Genomic DNA, 20,731 nt, shown 5'->3' with positions numbered 1-20,731 from the left:
TCACTATCTTAACATTTTTATGATTGCTGTAGTAATAATAATTTTCAAGAATTCTCCCCTCTTGGAGGAAAAAAAAAAGTAGTAGAATATGCTCCATGGTATCAAATTTATGTTTTACTCACTATATCTACATTTTTATGATAAAACCAAAAACCAAACCAAACTCATTGCTATCGAGTCAATTCCGACTCATAGCAACCCTGCAGGACAGGGTAGAACTGCCCCATAGGGTTTCCAAGGAGTGGCTGGTGGATTTGAACCGCCCACCTTTTGGTTAGCAGCCTCAGCTCTTAAACACTGTGCCACCAGGTCTCCATTTTCATGATAAGACCATTAATTACTCTTTACATATCAAATGCATTTAAATAAAAATAATAACTTTGTTACTTCTATAAAAGACAGATGAGGATCGTTTTGATCAAGGTAAAATAAACTGACCTATAATTAACCTCACTTTCTCTGGTATTTTCATACCTCTTTTTCTTCAAGTACTTCTTTCATAGTCAACTTTGGAAAGAATCTTTTGTGCTCTTTATTTTCAGCTTCCTTTTTCCTAATCATGCCTCAGCTTCCTTAACACTTTAAAAAAATACTCTTGGAAAGCCATCATTCTTCTTTCTTTTTTCTTTTCTTCCATAACGCTAATCTCTCTTCCCCTATACCTCTGTTTATTTCACTATCCTTGACTGCTTCTGTCCCACTGGATAATATAAAACTATATATATATGTATATACATATACATACATGTATACGTATGTATACATACCAGTTGCCGAGGAGTCCATTCCAGCTCATAGTGACCCCAAGTGTATCAGAATAGATCTGTGCTCCATAGGGGGAGGGTTTAATAACTGAATTTTTGGAAGTCGATCACTAGGTCTTTCCTCCAAGGTGCCTTTGTGTGGACTCAAACCTCCAACCTTTCAGTTAGCAACTGAGCGCATTAACCATTTGCACCATCCAGGATCTATCATATGTATTTATATGTTTGTTTATTCTCACTATTTCTTACTTCTCTGGGTAACTATATGCAATTTCCTACCTTCATTATCTCCCATATGCCTTTAAGTAATGACACCCTAATTTACGGCTTCAGAACCAACTGTTACATGCTTTTTCCCAGATTTTCAAATGCTTGCTAAATACGGTATCTATGGTTCCTTCAGGCATCTCAAAACCAACTTGTCCAAAATCCAAGTCATTGACTTGCACGCTTCTTACCTAATCTAATCCTCTTTCCTTCTTTGTATCCATAGGAAATAAAACATTTTTTTTAAACATTTCTTCTTTCTGTAAAACAATTTTTTGCATTTTTGTGTATACCTCCATCTTGATGTCCCTTGTGCTATGCACAGTGTCTGGCAGATAGTAGATTTTTAAAAATGTTTTTGAATAAACATATACAGCATTTTCAATTTCAGATTCTGCTGGGGAACCTCACACTGTATAACCATTCACAGAGCTGCATAGATTTGCTACGGCTAATTGGAAGTACTGGCTATTTGAGATTGTTTCATTCAGACAGGTTGCATGGAGGCAAGGTCCTTAGGGTGTTGCAATAGAAAAAAGTATTGTATTCACCGTAAAACCAGGAGCAAGAGATATAACGCTTTGGCCTCCATCTCACTGTGAGAATAATAACCCATCTCCTGCCTGTCAGGGAGGGTTGCTGAGAGGCTCAAATGACATAATTAGATGTGAAAGAATCTGAAAATATGAGGGAATATACAAAGTCAGTTTCTGTTCACTAATATTTGAAATTATATATAATTCTTTCCTATTATTCCTTACTAAGTTATAAAACAAGCACAATGTTCATTTTTCAAAATAACTGACTAGGGCAATGGTTTAAAGATTCTTTCATTTCTTAAACAAATCCATATAATTGATAATATGTCTAACCCCTAAAATAATTTAAATATTATTTTGTCTGTGACCCTATCAATAATGTTTCGAGAATAAACATTGGCACTCTATCGTTCAGAAGTAAATATGCTTGATATCTAAACACTGTTTGAATTTATGTTATCTTTGTCTTGGAAGAGGCTTGGCTTAATGAATCCACATGTTGTAAGATGCGTCTTTTTGACTAATACTCAAAAACGATGGGAATAGACAGTATTTTTCTCCTGTGTTTCTAAGTCAGATACACAGAACAAGAAACAACGGAGAAATACAAAAATGGATTTGGTTTCCAGGTAAATAAAGGAAAAATTAACTGTATTCTGATTGTTTCTAAATCTCAAACTCTTATCGCAACTGTCCGAAAATTCTTGAGCTGTAGCATGAATCCCCTTGAAAGGAAGACACTCAATTTACAGTGTATTTTGCATGTCCCTAAATAAGTCTTGAATGATGAATTTCACTGTCTGACTGAGGTGGTTTACCTCAGCACATAATTTCTTATATTAATAATCTTCCCCACAGGAGCTGAATGACCTCCTATAAATAAAATCCTTTCATTCAATGAAAAAATTAAAGCCTGTAACAATTCATTATCTTTGTTACAGGCAATTGTTGAAGCAGAAACAAAACACAAATCCCCAATCCTCAATCCATGTAACATCAAATTTTGCAGCCTTCTGCATTTATGTAACATAGATATATTGAAAATTACATAGTATTTTGAGTTACAAATCAATTCTATTGAGTGAATTCTTGTTTCCAGTGAACTGTAATTTCCAGAGCCAAAAACAAAATACAAAAAAACTCCTTTCTAAAACCAAAGGCATCCTAAAACAATAACCTCCTTAATGTTTATATATTTTCAATCAGTCTTAAAAAATTGCCTCTTCGTATGAATGGCTCAGCAATTATGATAAAGCCAGATTATTGGGCTATTCTTGGAATCTGCTAGGCTTCCATTTACATAAAACTATCTAAGAGTGAATCTCAGAATTCAGTAATGGAGGCTTTCTCTTTGAGAGTAAGGCTGATCAATCCTTGTACTAAATCAAACTAAACAACCCAAACTCGTTGCTCCATTCCAACTCATGGAGGCCCTATGTGTTACAGAGTAGAACTGCTCCATAGGGTTTTCTTGGGTGTAATATTTATAGAAGCAAATTGCCAGGCCTTTCTTCCACGGTGCTACTGGGTGGGTTCAAACCACCAACCTTCAGGTTAGTAATAAAGCGCAAACTGTTTGCACCATCTAGAGACCTGTTCACTATGCATAAAGCCCTGAAAATATATTCTCAACAAACTGGCATAGGTTCTTAGTTCACCTTGCAAAGTTGTCTGCTGTTAAAACATAATCCTAGAACAGCTAGTGTAGTTAGGCCAGGGATTATTCTGGTACACCAGGAAACGTAGGTCAAAGGACTTCAGATAAGTGGTATACTTTCTAAGTGAGTAAATTAGGAATATTGGATAGTGTTTCAAAATTCTATATTCTTAACTACCATTAATTATAGTAACAATGGAAACAAAGACTATACTTATAAGAGGAGGATATTTTTTAAGATAGTAAAACCAGAGTTAGATCAGAATGGTGCTTGGTATAAGACAAGCTACTCAGTCATCTTGAACAGATTCTATTGGCTTATCCAGTTGACAAAACCAGGGTGAAGAGTTACATATTCATTTCATTCGGTCCTCTTGCATTAGATAAGTAATCTTTATTTTACCAGGAGTATATAAATACAAGGCCAATTTCTGTGGAAGCCTGGCAGAGTTAAACTTTGCCACATGAATACACATACAAACACATACATGATATGAATACAGTCATGCCTCAGTATCTGAGGGGGATTGGTTCCAGGATTCCCCTTCCCCTCCACGGACACCAAAATTTGCAGATGCTCAAGTCCCTTATATAAAATGGCGTAGTATTCGCATATTAATCTACATACATCCTCCCGTATACTTTAAATCATCTCTAGATTACTTATAATACCTAATACAATGTAAATGCTATATAGTTGTTATACTGTATTGTTTAGGGAATAATTACAAGAAAAAAAAGTCTGTACATGTCAGTACAGACACAACCAGCAACCGTGGTAGGCTTAACTACATAGTATACGTCAGCAACAATGTAACATTTATTTTCTAATATTTTTGATCAGCAGTTGGTTGAATCTGAGGATGTGCAACCCCCGGATACAGACGGCCGACTGTATATGGTTTGCATAAAGCAGGAGCAAAGCACATATTCAAATTTTACTGGGGAAATTAAGAAGTTACTAGAACACAGGATCTCTCTTCCAGAGTCTCAGACCCTGACTTAATACAAGGTAGATTGTGGTGTGAATGTTTTCTGTTTTCAGTACATTGAGGCTGTGGTGAGTGGTTAGCAAAACCCCTGGTGAAGTATACAAAACAATTCTAATAATAATATTTCTAACACTCATTTGAACTGCTCTGATATTTTTTCAGGTCATTGGTAGCAGTTTTCATGTATCTATTAAATTTCGACAACAGTTAAGGCCAAATATTTCCACATGTATATTATTGCTTAGAGCAGAAGAGGCTTTATATAAATTTTGTAAACTATGCCTTGAGATGACTTGCTTCTTGGGTTAACTTGTTTCTTCTATAAGTAACACCATTGTTTGTTTTCCTTTCACAGGGAGAAACAATGTTATCTCCTCAATTTACCACACTTACTTATCAGAAAACGCCCCTAAATGCAACTGCCAGTCTATCCTGTGCTTGATCATGTACTGATCAAATGACTGTACAGAAATTTAATCCTATGTAAACATATACTTTATCAAAAATTGCTAACAGTTTACACACATGTTTGACAATATATAAAATATGTATTAAGTGTAAATATCTATGTCACATCTGGAATAAAAAATTGATTAGTTATTATTATTTTGATTAGCAATTCTTTAACTCCAGGAAATCTCTTTCACTCCTTCCTCTTTATACAGATTTCTTTCTTTCTCTCTCTCACCTAAACAATAGAGAGAGACAGTACAGTTGAATTGCTTCTGCTTGAACAGGAGAGCAGACTCAAGGGTATAACAGGTATTTTCCATTTTTAATTTCCATGATTCTTTAGGAGAAGTGTGGGAGGAAGGTAATAGGAGAAATTAATTCCAGCAACTCACCCAGAAGTAACTTCCTTATGTTCACATCCTTGCTGTGCGTTTGGCTTGAATAACTTAGTGGGTGGACAAACACTGCCACTGCCTCATGCTTGGAAAGTTCTGAATGTAATTGTCTGTCAATGATATGATGATTTATAATGCAATCTTTTCCTGTTGCTACTGCTGCAGATAACTCTAATTTGCCACCATCATATTAAATATGAGGACTATGACAATCCTTCTCAGTTTTACAGTTTGGCTTTTCTTCAGGTGATATAGCCAATCAAAATGCATCTCCGTTCCATTCTCCTTGGGAAAATGATTTCTCTACCAAGACTCATAGCTATTACTGCAGTGGCCTTGTGTTTCTAACTCATCAATTTACTTAATGTTTTAAAAACTTAATTATATTATTAAATGTTTAGAAATAAATAGAACTAGAAGTGTGTTTTTCTCACTTTTTAATTAAATCTTGACTAATAGTTCCTTGGTATCACTAGAGTATGAAAGAAATGAGAATACCCATGCACAAGTAAGAAACTGAAGATATAACATGGTTAATGGATTATGACACAGACAACTAAAAAATATGCACAAATCTGGAAAAATTAAATTACAGATGAGTAGATAATCATCTAGTCATCTAGTGGTGCTGTAACAGAAATACCACAAGTAGATGGGTTCAACAAACAGAAGTTTATTCTCTCACAGTGTAGGGAGCTAGAAGTTTGAATTCAGGGTGCCAGCTACAGGGGAAGGCTTTCTCTCTCTGTTGGCTCTAGGGGAAATCTTTGTCATCAATCTTCAACAGTGGAGAAGCTTCTCATCTCAGGGACACTGGGCCCAAAGGACATGCTGTTCTCCTGGCTCTTGTTTCTTGGTGGTATGAAGTTCCCTTGTCTCTCTGCTCGCTTCTCTCTTTTATATCTCAAAAGAGATTGGCTTAAATTGTAGATTAATCTTGTAGATTGAGTCTACATAACTGCCACTAATCCCATCTCATTAACCTCATAGAGATAGGATTTACAACACATAGGAAAATCATATCAGATGACAAAATGGTGGACAATCACACAATACTGGGAATCATGACCTAGCCAAGTTGACAGATATTTTAGGGGGACACAATTCAATCCATGACAATGCCCACTATTAGAAGAAGGGAAAATGGCCATAAAACAAAACGAGACTGAAGTGGCACACCAGCCCAGGGGCAAGGACTAGAAGGCAGGAGGGGACAGGAAAGCTGGTAATAGGGAACCCAAGGTCAAGAAGGGAGAGTGTTGACATGTCATGGGGTAGTTAACCAATGTCATAAAACAATATGTGTACTAACTGTTTAATGAGAAGCTAGTTTGTTCTGTAAACCTTCATCTAGAGTACAATTAAAATAAATAAATAAACAGAAGAGGGGGAAATGGCATAATTCTTACAATTTCTTCAGATTCACAACAATTAATTTCTAAGGTATGCTACACCTGGCTAACACACATAAGCAGTTGTGTAACTGGCACGTTTGACAGCTAAATCTTGACTATGGGGAATAAGTGAAATGAGAAAAAAATACAGCACACCTTTTAGTTATGTACATAATTATATACAAACCCTGTTTCATAACATACTTATTTCTCAAAATTTTTTACTCAAATATTTTTATTTTGTAAATTAAATCATAAAGACACTATTTTACCCAGGATAATTAACATGCCTCATTCTCTATGATTGGGGCTAATTAATTTTAAGTTAAAGAAACTATAATCATAGCTAACAGTAATTGTTTAGTATGTGCCAGATACAGTTCTAAGTAATTCAGAATTGTTCCTTTTAATCTTCACAGCCTCCCAATAGAATGTATACAATTATTAAACCCATGTTATAGATAAGGAAACTGAGACACACAATGTTTAAGTAATTAGTCAATGTCACAAGGCTAATTGGTTAAAAAGCCTGCATATGAATTCCATGGTATGACTGCAGAAACCGAGTTTTGGCAATTGCACTGTTCTATAGGGTCACTATGAGTCAGAACTGACTCAACAGAAATGGATGTTACTGCTATGGAATCTTGGATGGTGCAAACTAGTGTTCTCAGCTACTAACCGAAATGTACCTCAAAAACCAGCCATTGAAAATCCTATGGAGCACAGTTCTACTCTGACATACGTGTTGTCTCCATGAGTTGGAGTCAACTCAATGGCAAATTTTTGTGTTTGTTTTTGTTTGTTTGTTTTTCATGTAACTGCTTTGTTAATGAGAGTGAACTGGGTTCTAGGTATCCACAAAAATCTAGTAATGAAACTCCATGACTCTTTCATTTTTGTTAGCCATCAGCCTGTTTTATGAAAATGCTGTGTTTAAATACAGTACTTAACAGACTGAAGAGATTTAATAATTCTATGTTTAAAATGTGTTTAGAGCTATAGGATCGTACTGTTTTATCTAATCCCTTCACTAAGCTTCCAAACTTAGGTCAGATTCCAAAAGTACTTACTAATTTTGGTACAGAAGCAAAGCAGGCAGCATACACTTTGTGAAGAGTTCAAACAAAATAAAATGATATTAAAGAAATAAAGAGCTCCTCCAGCCCAAATCCTGCAACCTAGAAGACAGCCATTCTTCTTTTCTTCTTTTTTTTTTTTTAATTGCTGTGCTTTAAGTGAAAGTTTACAATTCAAGTAAGTCTCTCATACAAAAATTTATACATACATTGTTTTGCGACCCTACTTGCTCTCCCTATACTGTGACAGCGCACTCTTCTTTTCCACCTCGGATTTCCCATGTCCATTCAACCAGTTCCTGACCCTCTCTGCCTTCTCATCTTGCCTCTGGACGAGAGGTGCTCATATAATTTCATGTATCTACTTGAGCTAAGAAGCACACTCTTCACAAGTATCATTTTATGTCCCATTGTCCAGTCTAATCTTTGTCTGAAGAGTTGGCCTCAGGAATAGTTTCAGTTTTGGGCTAACAGAGGGCCTGGGGGCCACGTCTTCAAGGGTCCCTCCAGTCTCAATCAAACCATTAAGTCTGGTCTTTTTACTAGAATTTGAGTTCTGCACCCTACTTTTCTCCTGCTCCATCAGGGACTCCCTCTTGTGTTCCCTGTCAGGGCAGTCATTGTGGTAGCCAGGCACCATCTAATTCTTCTGGTCTCAGGCTGATGAAGTGTCTGGTTTATGTAGCCTCTTCTGTCTCTTGGGCTAATACTTCTGCTGTGTCCATGGTGTTCTTCATTCTCCTTTACTTCAGGTGGGTTGGGACCAATTAATGCATCTTAGATGTCCACCTGCTAGCTTTTAAGACCCCAGACACCACTCCCCAAAGTGGGATGCAGAACATTTTCTTAAAAAACTTTATTATGCCAATTGACCTAGATGTCCCCTGAAAACATGGTCCCCAGAGCCCCGCCCCTGCTACTCTGTCCCTTAACATGTTTGGTTGTATTCAGGAAATTTCTTAGCTTTGGTTTAGTCCAGTTGTGCTGACTTCCCCTAAAGTGTGTGCAAGACAGCCATTCTTAAGCTTTTATTTTATCCTTAAAATAGTTGACTGCTGCCCACTCATTTCCTTATTCCACACTGGTTTTCATCTTGTATTATTTATAAATCTTCTGGAAAATATTTTCGGTGAGAACTCTATTGTAGCCACCAATCCGTGTACCAATAGCCTGTTTCCTACAAGAAATGCATCACTGAAATACTCAGTATGCAATTTGTAAACCACTCTCTTAGTGCTCATCAAATTGTTAGTGCCATATTGTAAGACAAGTTAATATTTTACCTCAGGCAGCCCTCAAATACAGACAGAGCATCATTAATTTAAACACACCGTTATTTACCCTTGCAGGTGGAGGTTGTTGTTATATGCCATCTAATCAATTCCAACTTGTAGTAACCCTATAGGACAGAGTACAACTGTCCCATAAGGTTTCCAAGACTGTAACTTTACAAAAGCAGACTGCCACATCTTTCTCCCACTGAGCAGCTGGTGGGTTTGAACCAATGACCTTTTGGTTAGCAGCCAAGCGTTAAACTCTTCTGCCATCAGGGCTCTACTTTGGAAATTATAAAAGATGCCCATCTCACAGTATTCTTCCCATCATGTTATTGTTTTAAAATGTATTACACAGCTAAAGCATGGTTTTACGTGAACAGAGATGTAAAAATATACAGTGTGCACTTTGAAAGATATTCTCAATCAACTCCTTTTCTACAATGCTAATTAAAATGAGATTCTATTAGTATCTAAATGTACCAGTGAAGCTGTTCACTTAAAGAAAACCTATAGGGAATTCCATCACATACTGAAATATAAATATATAAATAAATAAATAATCTGGGAATGTGTTTAATTTCTCTCATAAATATTTAGAAAATTATATGAATAATACACACATGAAAAAAGTTTACATGCATGAATATGCATACACTAAGTATGTACACATGAAGAAAAAAAATAAATGAGATGTCTACAGGTATGTTAAACATGAGAGGAATTTTATTGCTCAGAGTTAGAGTGTCTAGAATTTTGAGTTGGCTAGGGTAGTCATACTATTACATGTCTGCAGGGATTTGGATTAGCGGAACACAATATCCCACAGGGCTAACTGGCACACTGGGATACAGCCCATAAGCTCTTAATGCTTTCCAAACTCACGAAGTAGCATGAATACATAAAGGAATGGCACAAACACAAACATGATTCTTTATTAAAAAAAAAAATTAAAAATCTAGGTAAATGATCAGAAAGTGTCAAGGAGGAAACAGGAAGAATACAAATCATGAAAAAAAAAGCAAATGAAGGTCTAAAAAGAGATTTTAAACCTGTTTGTCTGCAATTTAATTCAACTCTTAATATTTTAGTCTCAAAAAAATTTAAACGGACTAAGAACTGTAGTGTTAGTGATAGATAATTGTCCATTCAGAAAGCTTAAAATGCATTTTCTAACTGTTGTTTGTGCAAGTCATTTCATTTAAACCATCAAATTGTTTCCAATGCTGAAAATAGCTCACTTTCCCATGCTCAGAGTCCTAAAAGCTTTTATTTATGCTTGGGTCTCTCTACCACATCTACAACATACATTTCATAGAATGTTTTATCTAATATACATTCATCTAATATTTTTAGAACTCTGTATGTTTTCTCTTTTGTGCCCTTTGTGATGGAACCACAATGTGTGGGTCTAATTTAACTAAATGACACAATAATCTAAAAGTTTCTTTTCCTCTGTACCATGGTCTTTAGCCTCATTGCCTGTTAATTTCTGAATTTAATGTTGACACATTTCTGTAGTTTTCAACTGGTATTTGTTGATTCTGTATTTAACCTTGTTAAGTCAGTTTTGTATGTATTTGATACCTCGTTTGTAATAGCACATTTGGTCAAATGTTAAAATATTTATGTTCCCTTTATTAAATTATTTATAACATATAAATGTATTATAATACCCTAACATATAGTAAAATAAATGGATTATAACATAAAAGCACTTTTCTATGATATTTCATAAAATGAGTCTTTGCCTCTGGATACAGTAATTTAATCACAATTCATTTTTTGCAGAGCTTCATTTATTATCTACATATAATCTTCTGAATGAAATAGCAGTGATAATACCTGAATCACACTGTTCTGTCTCCAAAGATTATTCTGTTGTCCCAACCATATTTTCCCAGAGAAACATCATTAGCCAAAATAATGAGTTTATTATATAGCAAACCAGTCTCCTCACATGGCTTAACATTACATTCAGCTCCCCTGGCTTGTCTGAACAGTGGGGGAAGCAGGTATTCCTTAACTGATTTCCCCTGAATACAGTTTTCCCTGTACCCTTTTTTAACTACCATGGAGGAACAGTGGGAAAAAATAAATAAATAAACCACCAACTTTTTATGTTGCACTTTCCATCTTTCGGGGAGTGAAAAAATGTTTGAAATAATCATGTGTCAAAATAATCCTCACAATATCTCAGAGAAATTGTTGGAAGCCATAATACCCTGTGTGGGCAGCCCCGCCGCCATACCCCCACTCAGCACAGACCGCAGTATTGGTGCGTAGGCTGTATCAACGGGCTCTCAATCCAAATTTCTTCTTTTCCTCTAATTAATATCGCATCACTAACTGGGTTTTCCACTTGTAAGCTTCATGGATTAAGACACGTATTGCTATGTTAATTAGCATTAGGTACCAAGAATGATCTATCTCTATAACCAAGAACGGGAATTACCATTCTGCAATTTCACTATAATAACATTGTCATGAGGTAGTCTCTCCTGGAGACCATCCAAGCAAATTTAATTATTGAAGTATTTAAAAGATCATTTTAAAGACTGCTTTCCCACCAAGGCAGACTGTTCCATAGCTGAGGTACTCGGATCCACACGATGAAGAGGTTTCAGCGTAATTCCACAAGCATTTATCATCTACCTGCAACGTGTCACACACTACAATTTCCTGTGCTAAGTACTTGGGGATAGTCTTTATTTTCCATGAGCTTACGTTATTTTAGGAGTGCTGGACACACAGAGAATCAGTAAAATGCAGCTTATGGCGTCTTTTAAGAGAAATGTACATAATGTGCCAACATAGTTTTAGAGGTGTGAACTAGGAGTGTTTGAATAACATTAAGATAGCTTCCTAACGAGAGATTTCTAGGTATTACTGTTTTCCCATGACTCTGTCGTGTTCATTTTTCCATGGCGGGAGGGGAGGGGAACCAACAAATTCTCTTTTTGTGGGAATGATCTTAACGTTTCCATTAGAGTTGGACTGACTCCTTTTGATTTCAGCTCTGTCATTTATTTATAAACCGAGCTACCTCATACAAGTTATTTAACTTCTCTTTGTTGTCTCATGATGTATAAAACTGATAATAATAGTGCTTACCGTAAAAGATTACATCAATAATGTAAATAATGTTTATAGAACAGCACCTTGTGAATAGTAAATGCACAATATTTGCTAGCTAGAAAATAATAAGTAGTCATAGTAATAACCATTGCTCAAATAAAATTCATTCATTTGAAGTTCTATTTGAATTCATATTCGTCCTCACTGTACCATTGTCATAGTGGGGTGGAGATGGGGAAATGTTAAGGAAGAAAAGTATATAATATTTATTCTCCCCATTTATAAACTCCACATTTACGAATTCCATAGAAGTCACGAGCCATAGATTCCCTACGTGTATGCTATTCACTAGTTGGGCAAATCTACTGCAAAAGACTTCTTTAAAGTGTTAAAAAGCAAAGATGTCACTTTGAGGACCAAGGTGCACCTGACCCAAGCCAAGCCACGGTATTTTCAATCGCCTCATATGCATGTGAAAGCTGGACAATGAATAAGGAAAACCAAAGAAGAATGGATGCATTTAAATTATAGTGTTGGCAAAGAATATTGAATATACTATGGACTGCCAGAAGAACAAACAAGTCTATCTTGGAAGAAGTACAGTCAGAATGCTCCTTGGAAGCGAAGATGTAAAGACTTTGTGTCACATACTTTGGGCATGTTATCAGGAGGGACCAGTCCCTGGAGAAGGACATCATGCTTGGTAAAGTAGAGTGAGTGTAAAAGAGGAAGATCTTTGACATGATTGATTGACACAGTGGCTGCAACAATGGCCTCAAACATAGCAACGATTGTGAGGATGGCACAGTACCTGGCAGTGTTTTTTTCTGCTGTACCTAGAGTCACTGTAAGTCACAGCTGACTCAACAGCAACTAACAACAACAACAAGTTGTGTGGCTTGAGCAGGTCAACTATTGAAGTCTCAATTTTCTCACCTTTAAAAAGTAAAACTTGAAGGTGAAATACTCTGAAATTTCTACAAGTCAAAATAGACTTCAAAGGCCTCTATCTTAACAAGATGGTGTGGCCATGATAATGGTGGAGATGGTAACAATATTATGAATTTATCACAGGAGTCCCTAGGTAGTGAAGATGGTTAACGCACTCTAAAGGTTGGTAATTTGGGTCCACCCAGAGGCAACTGCGAAGAAAGCCCTGGTGATTTACTTCTGAAAAATCAGCCATTGAAAACCCTGTGAATCACAGTTCTACTCTGACACAAATGGGGTTTCCATGAGTCAATGTTTGAAATATCAGTGGCAACTGGAAAAAAAAAATTAACGTAATGTGTCAGACACTGTCAGGTTGTTTGCGTATAGAATTTTTTTCTTTTTCTTTTTAATTGTGCTTTAAGTGAAACTTTGTAGAGCAAATTAGTTTCTCATTAAACAATTAATACACATATTGTTTTGTGATATTGTTTGCCAACTCCATGATATGTCAGTGCTCTCTCCTTCTCAACTTGCGTTCCCCATTTCCATTTGTCCAGCTTTCCTGTCCCCTACTGCTTTCTCATTGTTGCCCCTGGATTGGTGCACCCATTCAGTCTCTTATACGTGGTCGAATTATGTGTGTTATTTTTTGTTTTATAGGCCTGTCTAATCTTTTGGCTGAAGGGTGGTGTGTAGAATTGCATGTTCTCACAGCAAACAATGCACAAGGTAGATGTTATTATTCCCATTTTCTGATATGAAAATGGAAGCTCAGAATGCTGAAGTTACCTTCCAAAGTCACACAACCAGGAAAACAATGGCTTTAGGATTCCACAGTTCATGATCTTCCCATCAGGTGGAAGTATGATTACAGTTTTATAGTTATAAGTGGTCAGTCAGGAAAAAAAAATTCTCTTGACTCCATTTTCCATGCTTAAAAATATTTTTTATGAATGGAAAATAATTTCTTACTGAATAAAAAATTATAAATACATAATTTATATTTATAATGTGTTTACCTTTAAGCAGATTGTTTTTAACTAATAATGATTTTTATCTTTTCTGCTCTTTGGTATTATATACAAAAATTTAGAAATCCATGCTATTAAAATCATATTGTTATTTTTGTTAGCTGCCTTTGAGTCAGCACCTGACTCATGGCAACTCCATGTGACCCAAGCACAACAGGATATGATCTTTATGGTCCATAGGGTTTTCACTGGCAGAATTTTTATGTAGATTGACAGGCCTTTCTTCCTAGTCTTTCTTAATCTGGAAGCTCCACCGATACCTGTTTCGCATCATAGCAACACACAATACTGACGGACAGGTGGTGGCTGCACTTGAGGCATATTGGCTGGGAATTCAATCGGGTTCTCCTGCATGGAAAACAAGAATTCTACCACTGAACCACCACCCATATCAAACTAAAACCTTTGTCGTCAAGTCAATTCTGACTCATAATGATCCTATAGGACAGTAGAACTGCCCCACAGAGTTTCCAAGGAGCAACTGGTGGATTTGAACTGCCGACCTTTGGGTTAGCAGCTCAGCTCTTAGCTACTATGTCACCAGAGCTCCTAAACTACCACAATTACCAACATATTTTATTCAATCTCTACCGAATAAATTTTAATATTTTTTAAAACTATATTTACCAGATTTCTTATTTCATAGCAACTTTTATTCATGTCTAGTAGCCTTATCAGAGTCCTAGTGGTACAGTGGTTAAGTGTTAAGTGTTAAGTTTTAATCCACCAGCCGCTCCTTGGAAACCCTAAGGAGCAGTTCTACTCTGTCCTATAGGGTCACTAGGAGTCGGAATCGACTCAATGGCAACAGGTTATGGGGTTAGTAGCCTTATAACTTCTGACATACTAAATTTCATCTTTATTAATAAAACTGAATAAATCACATTAAGTTGACCTATCAATTTTACTTTTTATGAGAAAATTTAAATTTTTAGAAATTGACATGATAATATATAGTGGTGTACTTTTTGAAATGCATCAGATAATGGAGTTTACATTTATTTTTTATCTTATCTAGACTTTAAAGTTAGGGCAATATTGGGAGATATTGAGCGACATAATGAGGTAGGGAATTCTGACACTAAAAGTAGCATGCAAAAACCTGTAGCAAAATAAATAGAAAACTCAAAGTGGTATTGTGCTCCACTAAGCTCCTAAGTGACTACTAACCAAAAGGTCTGCAGTTCGAATCTACCAGCTGTTCCTTGGAAACTCTACAACGCAGTTCTACTCTGTCATATAGGGTCGCTATGAGTTGGAATTGACTGGACGGCAACAAGTTAAGTTCCTAAGTGATGAATAATGTAGCTCAAGTGGTTAAGTGTGACTTATATTCTCATACTACTAATAGAGTGTCATGTGGTTAAATTGGGAAGTTTGATCTCTGCATTCTGATTATCTATACAAATGAGAAACCAGCATTCACCTTGTGATATAGAGACACTTTTTTTTTTTTTAATCTAAATTATGTTCCTATGGTTTGCTCTAACCCTGCTCTGACTTTGAGATTTCTGCTTCAAACCGATGGTTAATGTATCCTTATTTTACCTAAAAGAAGTGCTGTTTAGCATTCTGCTCTCATCCCAAGGCTATATTCATTCAAAACCGTAACACCATTTGTGACCTTAAACGTCATTTTTTAGTGGTTTTCATGAAATGACCAAAATTTATTTCCTTCATTGTTCCTGTTATAAAATATCTTTCCAGAAGAGTAATTTTGATCTAGTACTTTCCTGTGCCCTGTCAGTGACTGCCACACCTAAAATTTCAACTAAAGAATATTTACAGGTGGAAAATGAGACCGGGTAAGGATACTGCCTGGTTTTTGGCTTTGCAGCTCTGTTTGCACTCCTTGTCTCCTTTGATCTGTAAATGTGGGCTATATGAGATAAAAGCCACTGAGGAAGTATGAGCACAGAAATCTTGTAATGTCATTTCTGTCAGATTACTCCATCTGACTACATACGTATTTTAGGAATTATGAGTGATTGTCCCATTCTCATTCACCTATTCATGACCACTCATCCATTAATTAATTCCTCTGAAGGGCAGGGAGGAAGGCATGCATATGGTGGAGCAAAGTGTAGAGACATACAAACATGTGATCTGCACATATTAATGGTAGGCTATATTTCACAAAATCAAGCGAGGGCATATATTTGTAAATGTTATCTGCTTTGGTACCTTTATGTGCCACCTACTCACTACCCCAAAAAAATGAAAATGAAAAGGCACACGGCAAAACCAAACAAGTTTCCTTTTTATGGCAATGACCTCCACATAAGAAGCACACATACAAGTAGTGAGAGGAAATGTGATTAAACTGTCTACTAGAAACCTTTTAAGGTTCTCATAAAAATTGGATGTGCAGGAAATACTTGAACAATGCATTAAGTGGCAGCACACACTGGATGTGCTCAGAGTTTTAAAATTTTCAGAAGGGAAACTTATCTTTTCTGTCCACATCAACTAAAGTTAGGGTTTCCAGCTTCCTTTTCATGACTGCAGGTCACTAGACTCCCAACCTCATGCTATTTACTTTAAAGCAAGAGGTCAGCTCTGAGTTTTGTAAAATTCATACATTATTTATGAACACAATATTATGTGTTTAAATTTTCTTTCTGAGTTTAATTGCATTAATAAATGTTACTCTTTTTTTTCTTCTTTGTTCATTTAATACTCAAAGATGAGCTAAAAATATGCTCAGGATATGTGGGGTGTATGTTACCAAAAAATATTAAGAATATGAAATAATAAGAATGTAGCCTCTAAGCACTCACTCTACTTGGGAGGGTTTATAAATACATTGTTGAGGAGTTTTGACAGAAAAAAATAATTTCTATGGTCAATCAGAGGGATTATGCTGTATCCTAAGAAAGTATAAATGAAATATGATTAGAAGAAACTATTTATGATATAACCTATTCACTTATATTCTGAAGATAATGATGTTTCAGAAAAGTGGAGATATATTTATAGGTGGGAGAGTAGTAGATTTGTATATACAAATAACTTCTTTTTTGAAAGCTTACTTGTTCCTTGCTTAGGTTTACTAATGTTCAGGGAAACAAATTAGTAATTTGACCTAAAATATGTGATCCCAACTTTTGATGGATATGTATTATTAAGAACTATGAAATTATCTTTCCGACATTCTAAAAAAATTACGTTGGAATAACAATAACAATTTCTAGTGAAAAAAATACAATGGTTTTCATTCAATTGCCAAGCAATCATTATTTGCTAAAAGTGAGCTATAAATGTTAATTATTATTTGAGTTACAGTACTCTATCTCTAGGCCATGATTTAAAAAAAATAAATGAACATATATGCCTGTTAGACTTCAGGAATTTTCAATATTTCCACAAATATGCTGGCTATATTTTGGTTTGAAGTATTCCCCCCCCCCCACCTTTTTAACTTATTGCTCTAAAACACATTCAGGAACACATTTACTTCATAGACGTTCCCAACTAATATTGTTTCAGTGATATTCTTTTTAAAGCATAAAGTGAAAGGAAAGAAATTCTAAAATGGAAATTAATTTTGGCCAGAATACTTGCACCTTGATTTTAATATCAGTAAGAAAAAAGGAAACTCCAAGTTGAATTTTTATTATAAAATATTCTGCCCTTCCTATTCACTCACCTAGCATAGTGTTCTTTCCATATGATAGGTCTTACCACACTGAGTTGGTATTTTTTTCAATTATATGCTTCTTCAAATTGACTATGATCTTGAGAAAAGGGAAAAAATGTTTAATCAGCATTGTTTCCTTAGGTAATTTGAGGAAATTGCATAGAAAGTCTTTTTGAAGCGAAGGAAAAGAAAACAAACTTATGTAGAGACTTTCAGCTATGTTGTCATTTAGTTCTACGTTATGAGGTTAATGATATTATTAGGGCCAATTTTAGAAGAGGAAAGATAAGCTGAAAGAATTTAAGTGAGTAAGTCTTAGATATCTATCTAAATATGTCTAGACTCATATCTAATGTATTCTGCATTACATATACTGCCAAGTTACTGTCCTTTCTTTATGGTGGTCTTCAGAGTTTATTTCTGGAGTGTTTGACTAATTTTGAACATATATATTAGAACTAGTGCATGGTTTCTTTTTCCCCCCCTGGGGAGGGGAGTGGAACCGAAACTCTGTAATTCTGTACTACCATCAGTACCTTAGCCCATCTCCACAAACACTTCACTATGTAGCAAAGGACTATAGAGTGGCTGAGATAATTTATATTTGCAGTGACTAAGAGTGAGTGAGGTAAGAGTGCATGTCTATTTGTGTATGTATGCGGGTGTATATGTCTGCATCACTTTGAATAAAATTACGATCACTTAGAATGAAATATACTCGAGATTAGTGGCGAGGGTGGGGGGAGTCATGTGAACACCAACGTTTAACACACTCAGCTGCTGACCGGAAGGTTGGAGTTTCAAGTCCACCTACAGGCACCTCTAAAGGAAGGCCTGGAGATCTACTTTCAAAAGATCAACCATTAAAAAACCTGTGGAGCACAGTTCTACTCTGACACATAAGGCGTCAGCACGAGTCAGAGTCAACTCAATAGCAAATTTTTTTTTTTTTTGCTTTTTTTTGTTTTTATCATAACAGGAATTATTAGAACTGTAGAATCTCTTTTGCTGGAAACCTTAAAGAATAATTTATGATCTACATTTCTTGAGAACACCCGAGCTTCACAGAATGAAGGAACCTGGAATAAAAATTTTGGCTCTGCCACTTGCTAGGTATATGATATTAAAGTAATTTCACTTAGCTTTTCTGTGTCTCAGTTTCTCTTTCTATTTATTGTCAGAGTTAGCTAAGAACATTCCTTCAACTATCTTTCAGCCCTAAATTATTTTAAAGATGTGAACTTTTGAAGCCTTTCATAGTCCTTGATTCTAATATGAGTCCTTAAATATTTCTGTTATAACTGCAAACTCAGATGAATATTCAAAGCCAAATCAGCAAAACTAAAAATAGAAAAAAGAATGACTTCCCCAGAGAAAGAATTTCTTCAATACCATATTCTAAATACCTAACTTATTTTCTCCCACTCCTAAGAAGAGAAGCCCCATCATCCACTTTGGAATTTTTTTTTTTTTAAGTACATTTTTGCCTAGGTTCAAATATGCAAATACTCCAAGGTGTTTGATTCTGAAGGGATTTATAAGTCTTTCTTGATTGATATATATTACACATTTAGAAAACAGTAACTTCACAGTGGTGTGATGTAAATGAGGCAAAAAAAAAAAAATGTTCACAAAACCATTTCTAGAATATTCAGTAATGTGTCAAAAATTTAGAATATAATCAGCTGTTTAGAAATAGTCAATACAGTGTTAAAACACTTAAAATAATTAAAATAATTGAGTTTTGGGGAACCTTATTCATGAAATTGTATGAGTGGCATATTTTAATAGTATAATGAAATGTAACAACAATTTTTGGAAAGATTTTTATATTTATATTCTGTCACCCAGAGAACTGCAATATTACTCATTTTCATGGTAGCTAGCACTAAATTTTTGCCTTTCCAGGCACTGTCCCTTGTACCCTGAGATATGTGTGACTTCTTGGTGTGAGCCTTATTTTTTTGTCAGAAAAAATGCCCTCTTTTATAAAGGACTTCTTTTCCTTAATAATCTGTAATCTAAAGTGCCTTTTATCTCTGCCACCAGTATATTTTCAGCATTGTCAACAGAGTATTAAAAATTCAGTTTAGAGAAAATAAGTTTCTCAGTTTCTCAGCAGAATAAGGTAAATAACCATTTTGTAAAACTCAACAGGTAAGATTAAGATGACTTGTCAGTGGTATATATTATCATATTGTAGGTGGTATTCTTTCTTAATCCAAATAATACAGCCAAATTTGGCACCCACTGAGAAAAACACTTCCAAGATTTAGTACTGCTAAACTAGCAAAGTAGATTTATTAGACCCCAGTATCTAAATTGGGAATATGAATGCCCTAGTTGGTTCATGGATTAGATTTATAAAAGTACTTTCTTCTACCCAGGGTAAGAGATATTTTCAGTTGTTGTTTTCCTGTCAAGACAAAATGTTCAGTTCACTTGTTTAGATCTTCAGCAATTTGAACATCAGGCAAACAAGGCAGAAGAAGTGTCATCAGTCAAATGTTAGAATCCTGTGAAGTGTCTTGGATTCTGTAAATATTAGTTAGAAAATTTGTATTAATTTGCCTCATCTCTAATTAAACAGCTCAAAACATGACATTTGTTTTTATATGAAATATTTAGAATTCAGTAATCTTAAGAAAACATAAGCTAGGCTTAAAAAATTGAGACAGAAAGGGCTTTGGAGTCAATAGAAGTAAGAGAAAAAGATGAAGATCCACTCACATATCATTCCACCAAAAGTAATCAATTTTTAAAATGTCAGAATTTGTATCAGTACAAATCAGGTTGACAAATAGACTCAAAGTACCCAAAGCCGACCTTTTCACTGTCTGCCTTGCCACTGGGTAAGCAAATGGCTCCACCTAAGTGCTGCCTCAACTTGGCCCTGCCTCACCAGGGTGACCTCACAATATGGCATTGAAGCTTTTTCGTTAGTGGATTATTATACAATGAAGTTCACCAGTCTATACCATCTTGGAGAAAAGTAAAAGCTCACCAAGGCATAAAGCAAAAAGCAGATGAACCGGAAGGAATATGTGTATGCTGAAGAGATTTTAGCATTTTACAATGATAAAATTTTCTTTTGATATTTTGCTCAATTTTAATTTGTTTGCTTTTCGCACTTCAGTGATTCATTCAGTATTTTATTAAGTGCTTAAGGTGTGCAAGGCCATTTTAAGTTGTTAGTGTGTTGAACTCAATGATTTTGAAGTTTCCCTGTTTATAC

The 20,731-nt window shown here is 35.4% G+C and overlaps 1 protein-coding gene across 4 annotated transcripts in view; it reads right to left on the bottom strand.

The window, feature by feature from the left end:
* The window catches only part of PCDH9 (protocadherin 9), a 1,003,512-nt gene that overhangs the window by 654,171 nt on the left and 328,610 nt on the right, over window positions 1-20,731 (bottom strand). Inside the window, exon 6 of one of the 4 annotated variants that reach the window (XM_023740558.1) lies at window positions 1,044-1,063. The exons of the other annotated variants lie outside the window; for them this stretch is intronic. Coding sequence (XP_023596326.1) covers window positions 1,044-1,063 — 20 coding nt within the window. The remainder of the gene's footprint in view (window positions 1-1,043; window positions 1,064-20,731) is intronic. 4 annotated transcript variants of the gene reach the window in all.

The sequence above is a fragment of the Trichechus manatus genome, unplaced genomic scaffold (genome assembly GCF_000243295.1).
Source record: "Trichechus manatus latirostris isolate Lorelei unplaced genomic scaffold, TriManLat1.0 scaffold00158, whole genome shotgun sequence".
In the NCBI taxonomy this organism is placed as follows: Eukaryota; Metazoa; Chordata; class Mammalia; order Sirenia; family Trichechidae; genus Trichechus; species Trichechus manatus.
Note: the sequence above shows the minus strand (reverse complement) of the source record. Positions and strands in the feature narration are given on the sequence as shown.